At 37.3% G+C, this 13,770-nt stretch overlaps 1 protein-coding gene across 1 annotated transcript; it reads left to right on the top strand.

Moving 5' to 3' along the window:
• The first annotated feature begins 118 nt into the window (after positions 1-118).
• LOC120315992 (sialidase-4-like) lies at positions 119-9,111 on the top strand. Its single transcript, XM_039361069.1, has 3 exons — positions 119-3,505; positions 5,205-5,460; positions 6,664-9,111. The coding sequence occupies exons 1-3, from the start codon at positions 3,305-3,307 to the stop codon at positions 7,725-7,727; spliced, it is 1,521 nt and encodes a 506-aa protein (XP_039217003.1). The 5' UTR covers positions 119-3,304; the 3' UTR covers positions 7,728-9,111.
• The last annotated feature ends 4,659 nt before the right edge of the window (positions 9,112-13,770 follow it).

Here is a 13,770-nt window from a genome sequence, read left to right on the forward strand (position 1 = left end):
GATCACATGACCATGGGGATCTGCAACAGTCATAAGAGTGAAAAATGTTCATAACTATCTTTTTTCAGTGCTGTTGTAACTTCGAACAGTGACTAAAAGAACTGTTGTAAATCGAGGACTATCTATAATTTAATCCCTACCTACTAGATTATAACATGTGTATTAAAACTCTGAAAACAGGATCCAGAATAGAAGATATTCTAGTTTGGAGCACAAAAATACAACCACTGGTGATATTTACAGATCAAAATTACATTTCTATGAGTTAAGCATTTGTCCTTCAGAAAGCAATAGGCACAGTTTAGCAAAAAAAAATTTTCCCTGCCACATTTGCGCTTTTATAATAAGGTGAAAATAACAGTCTCTCACTGTGCAATCTTGCTATACTTTGACTTGCATGGAGATTGGGATGATTATGGTAGATGATCAGAAAGATGGAGTGTGGGGTAAATGTTCTGTTTGCTGGTTACTGAATCAGACAAAAAAAACCAGGCTCGGAATTTCAGGCCACAGAAGAAGATTCATTTAACAAAAGCTGCATTGGGGGTAAAAATCATCTATGTCATACTATGTCCATGGGTTGGCAGTGGTACAAATACTACAGTAATGGATTTAATATACACAGGGAAGGGTATCTTTAGGCAAGCACGTTGAATCACTTCTAATTGTGAAGCAGCAATGGTGTTGGGTGTCTCAGGTTAGATTACTAGATCCATGTTTAATTTCTGGCCAAAAAACCACAATATATAATTACAGGTTTTGGCAAAAATCCTTACACAATTCAGAGCAAATTATGGTCTGACTTAATTTTCCTGTTGTTGTTAATGAGGAGGTTATAGCTTAAGATAACTTTAGTATGAACTACAGTGGAATCTCTTTTACCTCAGAGATAATTCTGGATGTTTAATACATATTAATATATGTATTAAGTCTATATAGTGCTTAGTGACACACATTAATCACTACAGTATAGTATCCATTGTGTTCATAATTCTGCCAATTACTATAGTGTATGGTGTACAGTATAGTGCATAGCATAGCATAGCATAGAATATTTTATTGGCCAAGTGTGATTGGACACACAAGGAATTTTTCTCTGATGCATAAACTCTCAATGTACATACAAACAACAAAGTGATTGGTCATAAATCATAGCATATAGCACTTACCATATACTATGTAAAATATACTATATACTATAAGGCAAGATGTAATGTAGTGTAATTATAGGAAAGATTAATGATGTTTGAAAGCGCACATGTATGTTTTATCATTTATGTTTATACACATGTCACAAACTAACTCTAAAATGCAAGAGAAATAGGAGGATACCCTTCCATTAGCACATCCTGTTTATTAGCTATTTTGATATTTCTCATTTTGAAGAGTTAACATGACAAAGTGTTGTTGGATCAACAATGATATGCCCAGTATTTTGGGTGAAAAAACAGAATTGTAGTATAGGAGACTGCCTAGAAACCATAGGAAAAGAAACATGATTACATTAGCTCAATGGTTAATAGATGCCAAGCTATTTACTATGGGTCACTTGAATTTGCTGCTGATGGAAAGGCATCAAAATCCATATAACTTACTTTGGATTATGTTGCCTCAATAAGGATAATGCTAGCTTCATAGTAGTATACTTAAGGCCATCATCAGCCTGTCTCACACATGGGTTGGATTATGTGAGTAGGACAATATGCTAGAGACCTTGCAGAAAAAAGTTGATGGCAGGTATATTTGTATTATAATTAGGTAAAAATGAATAAACAGAGTTAGATCACAGATCAAACATACAGATACTGGGAGTATCACAATCTCTTGTTACTTGAAAGTTAGAGAGGAAAATCTTTGTTCATGACCAGATCACCCAAAATTCACTTCCAATTATGGTGTTTTCTATTATGTTTCATATATGTAAATATGGTCTGGAAACCAGTGTCTCAATTAGTAAATAAGTAAATAAATAGGGAAATTATAGCCATTAATACCTGCCCATGGAAAATGCTGGTTCTGTCCTCACTGACCTGTTGACAATGAAGTCTTTGTCTACTATTGCTGATCAAGCTAGTAAATACTGCCTCGGTTCTTTCTCTGTATCATCTAGTAAAGTCATTGACTCAAAGGGAGAGGAAAAGGAGGGGCGGGGTGTGTGTTGAGAGTTAAAACACAACAAACAAGGTGCCACTAAAGATAGGAAACTGCTGAGACTGTATTGGTTAGAAAGCAGCATATGTACATGGGTACACGTGTAATTCAAATTACTACCGATCCATCTAAAGAACAACTAGTGGATTTAGTGGTAACAGCCAGAAAAAGAACAAGGTTTGTAGTTTTATGCTCTCTTTGATCTGTCAGTTTCCCTATGTCTCTTCCCTTTTTACTTTGTACTTTGTACTTATAATTTGCTTCCTTTGTTTCATTTTCCTATACAATATTCCTTTCCTTTGGGGGCTGGGATGGGGAGAGATTGCTGCACGAAGTCACAGTGCATCTGGTGCCCTCAGGTATTCTGGAATTAATTTCTCATCACTTCTGGCTAACCTGACCCATATCAACAGATTATGGAAGCTCTAGTCCAAAGCATCTGAAGGGCTTCAGATTGCCTATATCTGGGGCTCATATTCTTGTTCTGTTTCCTATAAAATAGTGCACAATCTAAAACCCCTCCAAATTTCATTTTGTTGGGAAGGTCACGGAAGATGCATGAATTATTGTAATCCTTGAATTTATTTACCAAAATATAGATTGAATGAGGTGAACAGAGAATTTAAATACTTTAAGATCAACATTCATGATCCATGCAGATTGACAGAACCATTTCTACCAGAGGGATTTTCCAGAGCTTCCAATAAAATGTTTCTGCCTCTTTTTCTTTCTCCCTCTCCAAGTCTAGTTCTGTAGTAATCATACTATCCTTAATTTACAAGTGGAGAGACATACATTAATATTTCTTACTAAAACAGCTCATTTCCTTTCCAGAAATATCTCCAGGTATTTGCTTAAATAAAATATGTGCAGGGCATGCTTTGCCAGTGACTATTATTAAGAACATTTCAGAAATCCCCTAAATTAATTAATCCATCCTGTTCAATCCTCCAGCAGCATTCATTGATCATGTATGTGTGAATCAAAGGATGTCCTTTCTCCTGCATGTTTGATCAGAGTCTCTCTCGTTACAGTCAAAATGAATTCACAGATAGGATGATTATTAAGATAGTTGAAGTCTGCAATATAGATACACCTGGCATCCAATTTTTCTGCTCAGTGCTTTGGATATCCTTTATGAATTGCAGCTGCAATGGGCACTCACCATTTCCCTGGCCGAACAGTCTTATTTGAAAAGGAAACAAGTGGACTGACGTACCGAGTGCCAGCGTTACTCTATATCCCATCTGTAGCCAAGCTCTTGGCTTTTGCAGAACAGCGGCTTAGTGTGGATGACGCTGATGCCAATTTACTGGTGCTAAGAAGGGGTGTTTTCTACATGAACTTTGTGCAGGTAAGACAAAGCAAAAACAGCTTTCCCAAAAGTTGGATAGCAAGGCTAGATGTTAGTGACAAAAGCAGAAGAGTGTCTCTATGAATATCTCTCTCCGTACTGCTACTTCTTCCTAGCACTTCACTAATCTGTTGCTGTGTTGGGATGACAAGGGGGGAATCTAGGACATGGTCCAAACCTTTTGGGGAATACCAGCTGGGAAAGACTATAATAGTTAGCATTTGTTTTAATTTAGTCTTTATTGCTTGATTATAGAGTCAATCCACATATGGAATTGCCAGCTATTACCTGCTTTCATATCCTGCACTTGGTAATCTTTTCAGGCTCCAAGTACCACTGCAACAACCTTGTGCCATGCACAATGGGTGCCTCCTCAAAAAATAATCAAAAGAATACCAAAATCTCACCCTTCCCAAAAGATTGAACTGCTGCAAAATTGTATTGAGAAAAAAGCATGCATTTAGGCAAAAGCTGTCCAAGTAGCCATTGACTTATGACTTTAATTGAGCCCAAAATTTCTGTTGCTAAGTGAAATATTTGTTAAGTGAATTTGCCCCATTTTTTGACCTTTCTTGCCACAGTTGTTAAGTGAATTACAGCAGTTGTTAATAATACAGATGTTTCTGTATCTGGTTTCCCTATTGACTTTGCTTGTGAGAAGGTAGCAAAAGGGGATCATAGGACCCCAAGGTGCAGCAACAATCATAAATATGAATCAGTTGCTAAACGTGTGAATGTTGATTGTGTGACCATGGGGATACTGCAATGGTCATGTGAAAAACAGTCATAAGTCAATTTTTTTCAGTGCTGTTGTAACTTTGAACAGTCACTAAGTGAATTGTTGTAAGTCGAGGACCACCCGTACTGATGAAATCATGCATTTAAAACAAACTATTATGATTTCAGGCTCCTTCTCCCCATTGGAAACTGATCTACAGCCCTTACTTGTTGTCAGAGTTACTGAATGAATGTTTTGTTTTGTTCAATCTTAAAAGAGTTTACTATCTCATTCTCCTCCACGTGTGTTAACTTAAACACCCTGTCAGCCACTTTTTTTCATTGATGCCAGGATGACAAAGAAGACTATTCCAGTACATCCCACCAACTGTTGAGCTATTATTCACTGATGCTTCATCCTTCAGCATTCTTAGAGGAGTATTCATCTGGCCTAATATTTGGAAGATGGAGCTTTTAGGTTTATAAGCAAAGGGGAATAGAACTGCTGTTCTTCAAGGACCATATTTCTGTCTAGTAAGAAGCATATACAGAATATGTTCTTCTGAAAAGACTCAGAGGAGACAAAAAACCCTTGACCCAGAAGGATAAAAATATTTTCCTGGTCATAGCCAATTACATGATATTTATGACAGCAATATTACTGTTTATCACAAATAATTCTGCAAATAATAGCTAATAACCTATTTATTAATATTCACAGTTATTCTTAGATAAAAAAGACATTTATAGGATGTGTTTTAATATACATTTTGAAATCTTACCTAAAATAAATTTCATTTAGGTTATCTTGAGTCTCCTTACCTTACTTTAACTCACCAACTGTGAATGTTAAATAGAAGTTAACAAAATTACAGGTTAATGGGGTCCCATCTCAAAATAAGCAACATAAAAGTTCTAGTTAAATAAGAAAGATAAATCTGGGGTTCCTGAGTTCTTTGAATGTCTTTTTTTTTTTTGCCAGTGGGAAGATATGCAAACCATTGAAACAGCAAAACTTATGCACCATCGATCTATGAACGCTTGTCCCATCTATGATGAAGTCACTGGCATGGTTTTCCTATTTTTCATTGCTGTGTTGGGCAGGACTTCTGAAGTCTTTCAAATTGTCACAGGTCAAAATGCTGCTCGCCTCTGCTATGTGTCTAGTTCCGACCAGGGCATCAGCTGGAGTCATGTGACTGATCTCACTGAGGAAGTCATTGGCATGTCCATCCAAGGTACAGATATTTGATAGTACCTAAAAAAGAGACCAACGATGAGATAGGGGTATGCTATCAAAAAACAAAAACATCAAAGAATCTTGTTGCATTCATATATTTATTGCTAGACTTTATCAAGATTTTAGTTACCTTCATTTAGGCTTGCATCAAGGAAAGAATTTCTGTCTCATTGAACAGAATGGATTAACCAGGCCACAGTTAGGATAAGGGTGTCATTGTTCTGCTCATTTTATATACTGGATAATTGTCACAAACTGTCCTTTTTTATTCTTTCAAAGCCAAAAGAATGTTGGGAAGAAATTGGTAAGGGAGGTTGGGAATCTGTCCATCTCTGTCAAATAGCAAGTTAATTCTCTGAAAACAGAACAGAGTAGGACCATATTTGGTAATATGGAAGTCATTAAAAGAAAGGCCAGGGGCCACAAAGACAAAAATTCCAGAAAGAATTATCCCAATAAATCCATATGGGTCGGGCAGCTGTGTTCCATCTTCTCCATTATTATCCCCACTCCTTATTCTGAAGAACATGACCCAGAATGGATTGTTATTAAGGAGCCAGAAAGAATTTCAAAGCAGATCTCTGGAGGTTTCCTTCATCTTATTGTATATCACTGCTGCCTGACTTTTGTGTTCACAACTCTTCCTTTTTGTTTCTTTATAAATGACACATCTGCCAGTTAAAATTAACATGGAATGCATATCTGAAGTGTGCAATCTTTAGTTTTAGGGCCACATAGTGCTCCCAAATAGTTTTTCTGTAATTCACTAGAACCCTTTCTCACTATATTACAAATTCAGTGATACTGAATTTGCCAATTTGAAGCAGGAAACAACACGCACATGAATATAAATTATCTTGTGAGTGCTGAAATAGCTTTAGCAAAATTTGAGAAGTAAAACATTTACTTTACAGAAATTAATACGTTTAAACCTTAACTTTTATCTGCACGCACAAGGCAGTCCACACATTTTGTAAAATTGCCCATACAGTTTGACATTAATCTGCCCATTATAACCTTCGGATCCCCACTCTGCAAAAGAAAAGAAAAACTTAAATGTAGTTCTTAGCCTCTGAAAGGCATGATTTATCAGATAAAACATGACTGTTCAATTCTGCTCATGAATTCTTTGCCATTATTTGTCTATCATTAAAATGTCACAAGTCTCTTGATTTTTATGTTTTTCCTTACTTCCTTCCAGATTGGGCTACTTTTGCCCTTGGTCCTGGTCATGGCATTCAGCTCAAGTCAGGCCGTCTGCTCTTGCCTGCTTATACTTATTATATTGACTGCAAAACATGCTTTGGGAAATTCTGCAAAACAACCCCACATGCATTTGCCTTCTACAGTGATGATCATGGGCAGAGCTGGTTCTTTGGTGAGTTTGTCCCCAATCTGAAGACTGTTGAGTGCCAGATGGTGTCAGTGGATGAGGAGGATGGAAGCCATGTGCTCTTCTGCAATGCTAGGAGTCCTCTGGGCTTCCGGGTTCAGGCACTCAGCACAGATGACGGGGCAATATTCCATTCAGGGCAGCTGGTACCACGACTTGTAGAGCCTCCTCATGGTTGCCACGGAAGTATCATTGGAGTCCCAGCTCCACTTTACTGCATGCATCATGGCATCCAAGTGTCCCAGAGAAAAGCATGTCCTGTTAAAGGGCCAGGCCTCTTATTGCAGCCTAGAATGTGTGAGAGGTCCCATTTTTGTCCAGCACAGCTTAGTAGTTCTCTCTGCAACCACTATTTATGCCAGCAGCAGCTGGAAAGGTTTATATCAACTGAAACTTCTAGTGGCCACCTCAATAGTGCTCTTAGTCCCATGTCTTGGAATATGACATGTACTGATCCAGATCACAATGCTGAAATGATTTCCAAATCAGATACGTATTTTGAAATCCCAACATGGGTTCTGTATTCCCACCCAACAAGCTCCAGATCCCGAGACAACTTGGGAATATACCTCAGCACATTTCCTAGAGATGTTGACAGCTGGTCTAAACCCTGGATTATTTATGAAGGGCCCAGTGCTTACTCAGACTTGGCCTACATTGAGTTGCCTTACTCAGAGTTCTCAGCAACTGGGATCGCAGCATTTGCCTGTCTGTATGAGAACGGGATGCAATCCCCATATGAGCAAATATCCTTTAGCATGTTTACATTTCATGAAGTTCTTCAGAACATTCCTCTAACAACTTTTTCCCTAAGTCAGAAACGAACCTCAAAGGTTACAAAGAAAAAGGGGAAAAAATGTGCTATCTTTTAAACAGAGGGATAACCTAGATACTTTAAATCTCATTCATCCTATCATAAACATTGTGAAATTTATTTTGATATACAATTGTGTACATATTATTTGCAGAATAGAGTTGGGTTGCAAAATTCAGATAAATTAATGCAAGATGCATGTAGCTACTTTGGCCTTGCTAGGAGATTGAGAGCTTCCTTCATTTATAGAAATATTCCAAAATATGTTTAAGGATGCTAGCTTGGGTCTGCCACCTGTTGGTTAAAACACCCTACTAAATGGAAGAAGGGATAAGATTATTTACAGTGCAGATTCTGGTTTCCTTTCCTTTCCTCTCTAAAGTTGTGGGTTATTTTTTTAATTATTATTTTCTTGAAACCAAAACAAAGAGTCATGTTTTCTTTCCATATACAAAGAAATGCATCCCACTACACTTCTGTGGCTTTAAGTTAGAGAAGGGTTAGAGAACAATTAATCAGTGGAACAGCTTATTTCCAGAAATTGTGGGTGCTCCATCACTGGAGGTTTTTAAGAAGAGATTAGACAACCATTTGTCCAGAATGATATAAGGTTTCTTGCTCAACCAGCGAGTTGGACTAGAAGTCCTTCCTTCCTACTCTGTTATTCTGTTATTAAGAAGAATCACACCCGTCTAACCCTTCCATAGAAGGGAAAATATATCTTCCAAGGTAATCTGTTAAAGAAGGCATCTGCAATGCTGGCCAGGACTGAGCAGGATTGAAGGGTCAAACGCATCACCAGTCATGAATCCTTTTGCGCCCACAAGAGATCTAAGTCCAGCCCACCTTGAATACCTTCTTAATTCCCACTCATTTCCTTTGACCACTAGTAGCTTAGATTTTTTCAGAGAGCTTAAGCTTGCAATAAATCTTTATACTCATTTGAACAGCCTGAATCTCCTGATTTCCCCTGCGCTTAACAGGTTGGGTCTTAAGACAGCAGACACCATGCATGCTTAAGTCCAGCATCTCCTTTGTATTTTACCTACCAATGTTAGGGCACATTCACTTCAATGGAGCACGTAAAGCATGGGTGTCCAAACTTTCGGCTTGCCTGGGGTGCACTGAGTGAGGAGGAACTATCTTGGGCTGCATATAAAATACAATGTATATAAATCACATTATAATATTAAAAATTTACGAACTTGTACGGCTGTATGACTAGCTGTCCAGAACCACATGCAGTCCATGGATTGGACATGCCTGATGTAAAGGGTATGAAGGGGTTTGTGATCACATTATAATAATACAGATTGAGATAATATTGCAACAACATTGCCTGCCATGAAATATGTTGGGAAATATCATGACACACATAAAATATAAGTGTAGTTTTGATTGTACTGCTATAGCCACTATCCTGATATTTTTGATGGCATACTGTGGACAACCCTGAATAAACTTAATCTTTTGAAGAGCCAAGTCAAGCAAAATTGACATTTCCATGTATGAGCATTTTTGTCTGTGTACATGATTATTGGAGGCAGAATTGACTGTGCTCTACAGCAGGGGTCCCCAACCCCCGATCTGTGAACCAGTACCGGTCTGTGGCATGCCAGCAACTGGTCTGCACAAACAAGCAAAGCCCCATCTGAGGGATTCAGGCAGCACACGAAACCATGCACTCTCTGGTCCACGGAAAAACCTTTCTCCACGAAACCGGTCCCTGGTGCCCAAAAGGTTGGGGACATCTGCTCTACAGTTAGTCTACATTAACTAGTGACAAATAACATCTAGTCAGTTTCACCAGGATTTCTCCAGAATTATTGATGGCTGGGTGGGGTATGTTGCTGCAGTGTGTGATTAGGTTCATACATTACTTTAAGATTTACTATTAGTGGGTAATTTGTTTGTGAGAGTCCAATTATCTCTGTTAAATTAATGATGATTAAGCAAATAATGGGGTAGCATGATGATAAAATGTTTAAATGCATTTATTTTGTGCAAACCTCCTCCCAATTTTTTTGCCTTGCCCATTCTATTCTATAGCAATCACGTCCCTTGAAGGTCTATATTTCTTTAATAATATTTTATTAATTTTCCAATTTTACATTTAAAAACCAACGTGGTGGCTGGGTTAATCAATATTCAATAGCATATAAAAATCTTTAGTATACAGTAAATCTCAAGTTACAACATCAAATATTTCCTCTCTTTTTCCCTTAATATCTACTATCTCATATTTAAGTTAATACAGTTCTTATATCAACTAAGTAAAAACATCATTATTACATTTATCAACAAATATTTAGCTTATACATATCTTAATTATTTTTACATTCAATTTTTATAAACAATCAATGTCTTGTTATTGATTTTTCCCAATTTTTAGTTTCCCATCAATATTCCAATTTAACATTTGATATTTATAATTTTCAAGATTTAGGTAACCAAAGTTTTCCTTATCTCAATTCATAACAGAATCTAATATTCAAAATACATATTTTATCTATTTAAATATAGTCTTGTTCTATTTCCTAAAAGTTATCTATTTCCCACCATATTAAATCATCTACTTAATAATACAGTATCCCCTTTAATAAATCAAACTCATTATATATATATTGTCTGGGTTAATCAATAAATCCAACATATTCATAATAATTAATTTTTTTCCTTTTGAGTCTAATTTTTAAATATTAAACAAATAAAATCCTTATTTTCAACTAGTTTCCAAATGTTTTAGATCTAATGACCAAAATTCCTCTTATCTCAGCTTCTCCCTTTAACCCTCTAATTAGCAATATGAAATCCCCTCTAATAAATCAAAACCCCAATTTTCTTCAGCCTTATTCTGGCCTTCTTCCTTTGCCAACTAGCCTTCCATGTCAATGCTTTTAGATCATCAAATAGATCTTCCTCTATTATTATATATGTTATTTGAAATAAGAGAGACCATTTAGTTACCATTTTTTTGGAAGGGCTAACCCATTTGTATTCATTAAATTGTCTCCCTATTATTCCAATTCCTGATGATGTCCTGTTATTCCAATTCCTGATGATATGTTTATCTTCCATTCAATCTGTTCTTTCTCAAATTTCTTCTAATTTATATAGAAAATCTTTTCCATTTTCAGTGTTGTCACTCCCTTTTCTGGATTTTCCATTAACTGTATTTGTTAGTTAATTGAGTCCTCTGTCTTAATATTTGATTGTTCCACTTCTTCTGTTATCTTCTGTGTTGTTAGTTCTTTGGTTGTAGTCAAAGTTTGGGTTTGTGTATCTAAGCTGGCATCTTGTTCTTTTAGGTTAGGTCTTATTTTATCACAAGCTGAAAGAATGGTTTCATGTATTGCTTTCAACATGGAAAGGATCTTTTCCTGGTCTTCATCCATATTCTCTTAATAATGTGTTAAATTGAGGAATTTAAAATCCGATGTTAAAAATAATTTTATAACTAGGTATGAGACCCCTGTTTTTATAATAGTTTTTCAAAGTTTATTTCTTTTCTTTTTAAATAAAAATCAGTATATCCAATAGAAATAGGAATAAGAAAACTTCCAGAAAAACTTTTTAGTCCCTGAATTTCAAAAGTATATGCATCTAATTAGATTAAAGTTGTTTTTATAATTGCTTTGTTTCCCCTGGGTAGTCAGTCGCCGCTGTTCTTAGAGGGTGGGGCAGGAATTCCTTTCCCTCTCTCCTCCCAGGGGAAAGAATGCTTAGGGCAGCTTTTGCAGGAAAGATATTTAGAGTCTTAAAGAGAAGATCAGATCTCACCCAGTTTCATCAGTGTTGCTTTAAAGGTGCTTGGTAGTAATTTTGACTTCGGCTGTCAGCAGCTTAATGACGAGCCATATTGCTATGGCCAGTCTTTCCCCCGCCGGTTTGGAGAGCTGCCCTCGATCAAGCGAAAGGGCTGCCGCTCTCTTGCGATCAAGCGGGGATCTGGTCCTCACTTGTCACCCCTACAGGGTGACTTTCGACCCTTTCCAGGGGCCCCCAGTGGGATAAAATCGGATGCTGAAGACGGAGTTCTTCTCCATGTGTCTGAAGGCACCGATAGCAAACTGGAAGTCCCTTGAAGGTCAGTATTTGTGGGCTCCTTGCCCAGCCCACAGATTCTCATTAATGTTACGGTAGGCATATATCTTTACAACAGAGCTCTCACCACATTTACAGTCTTCTAGGGCAGCTGAACCTAATCAAGATGTGCAATTTGGAAAGCTGCTTTTTTCCCCTTCTGGAATACAGGACACCTCCCATCTGAACTTTCTAAGCAGGCACCGAAGAAGAATCTCCGGAAGTGGCTGATCTACTGAGTTCCACTTGCCCCTCTGACTATAGTGCTGCCCCTTCCCTCTGACTGAAGGACTCTGGACCATCATGACCAAAGAAATGAAGTTCCGCTCTGACACAGCTGGTCTTTTCTTTGGAAGTATGTTGTTTAGGTTAGAAAATATTGACCTCATCAAAAGGCCATAAGGTTGGTATCTCTAGTGCTAAGTGGGAAACTTACCGCAATATAGTGTAACTTTGGCTTTCCATTTCATCCCTGTGTACCATTTTGAGGTGGTTTTTGCTATAGATCCAGCTCATGAAATCCAAAATTGGAATGATTTCTGCAGAATAGCAGCAGGGTTCCTATTTGGGTGACCAGAACTGGGGGGAGCAGGACTCTCTGAGATTAGGTGACTTGGGGAAAGGAAGAGGACTGATGCTCCCTTTCTCATCATTTCCTTCCAAGTTGTTTGGAGCGAAAGAAAGAGGTGCAATCCCATCCATTACCACCTCATACTCTCCCACTTCCAGAATGGAAAGCAAGTGAGAGCTTTAGGGCTACACCTTCTGCTGTATGGCTATTCCAAGAAGGGGAATTAGAGTAAATGCCCCATAGGAATGAGAACAGCTGATGTAGAGTTCTCCTAGAGTGACTGCAACAGGATGGTGTGCTACCCAAACCTGGTTAAACTCTACCATCTCCCCACCTCTACGTGCTTTCCTTCTTTATTTATTTGTACAAGTTATATGTAGATATGTATTTCCTGCTTGTCTTCTCTTCGGGGTCTGAGTATAGTTATTTCTTCCAAATATAAATCATTTGCTATTGGTCTTGCTAATTGTTCCCCTCTACATATTTCTCTGCCTGAAATAAAGTTCCTCCTTGAAAGGATTTTGGTACAATTAACAAGGATATTTTTAAAAGAAAAGAAACATTTAACAATTATCTACTCAAGATAAGTAATGGTTTCTGGCTTCTTAAATATAAATAATGAATGAGCAGCATTGATACTGAATAATGCAGATGCACCTGGAGAAGTTTGAATCACACACTTGCTTAAGGAGGAAATTATTTTTGAAGAGATATTGGAAAAATAAATATCTTTATTTGATATTTAAGCACATAGGTTTCAGCAGTTTCCATTAATAAGACCAGCTATTATGGAGATAAAAACAAAGTCTGATCATAATGCGAACAATTGCCTTTTGACACAGCTCTAAGTAGTGTTCTCTCTTGAAAATAATAACATTCTTCTCAATTTACTCTTCTAGGGGAAAGATTGTTACATTTATGCAGCCACCCATCTCATATACATAACTTTGAGTGGCTGAAATCCAGGACCACGTAGTGTAGGCCAGTATTTCTCATCCCTGGCAGCTTTCAGATATTTCAACCTCAACTTCAGGCCAAAGCTGTTTCCCAGGTTTTGGTCTTCTAGAAGTTGGGGATGACTTGTGAAGTAGACCCCTAAAGTCAGGGGATCTGCCTTAACTTTAATTTGGAGCGAGCATTTTCTATTCAGGCCTGTTTATACTGTATCTCTATCTCAGAAAAATTACAGTACTTTCTGGCTTATGTTGCATTCACTCACATAAACAAGAGGATTACATATAACAGTTAAGGGTTTCTTGTAAACAGAAACACAATAAATATGTGTATAAATACGCACCACAGTACAATATTACTTACTTATCAAAATCAACTTCTTAGCTCTCTAACTCTGTGACAATGTCTATAATGACAGCAGTTTCAGTGTATATGTCCTGAAAGTGACTGCTTACAGATGAGTTCTGTGGGAGACAAAGATACACTGGTGGGT

The sequence above is a fragment of the Crotalus tigris genome, unplaced genomic scaffold (genome assembly GCF_016545835.1).
Source record: "Crotalus tigris isolate CLP2741 ecotype Arizona unplaced genomic scaffold, ASM1654583v1 scf7180000019196.76131, whole genome shotgun sequence".
Taxonomy (NCBI): domain Eukaryota; kingdom Metazoa; phylum Chordata; class Lepidosauria; order Squamata; family Viperidae; genus Crotalus; species Crotalus tigris.

Excerpts from the sequence above, each read along its gene's own strand:
- LOC120315992 (XM_039361069.1), top strand. The coding sequence starts at position 3,305 with ATGGGCACTCACCATTTCCCTGGCCGAACAGTCTTATTTGAAAAGGAA. Across the intron at positions 3,506-5,204 it reads TCTACATGAACTTTGTGCAG|TGGGAAGATATGCAAACCAT; the intron begins GTAAGACAAAGC and ends TTTTTTTGCCAG. Across the intron at positions 5,461-6,663 it reads CATTGGCATGTCCATCCAAG|ATTGGGCTACTTTTGCCCTT; the intron begins GTACAGATATTT and ends ACTTCCTTCCAG.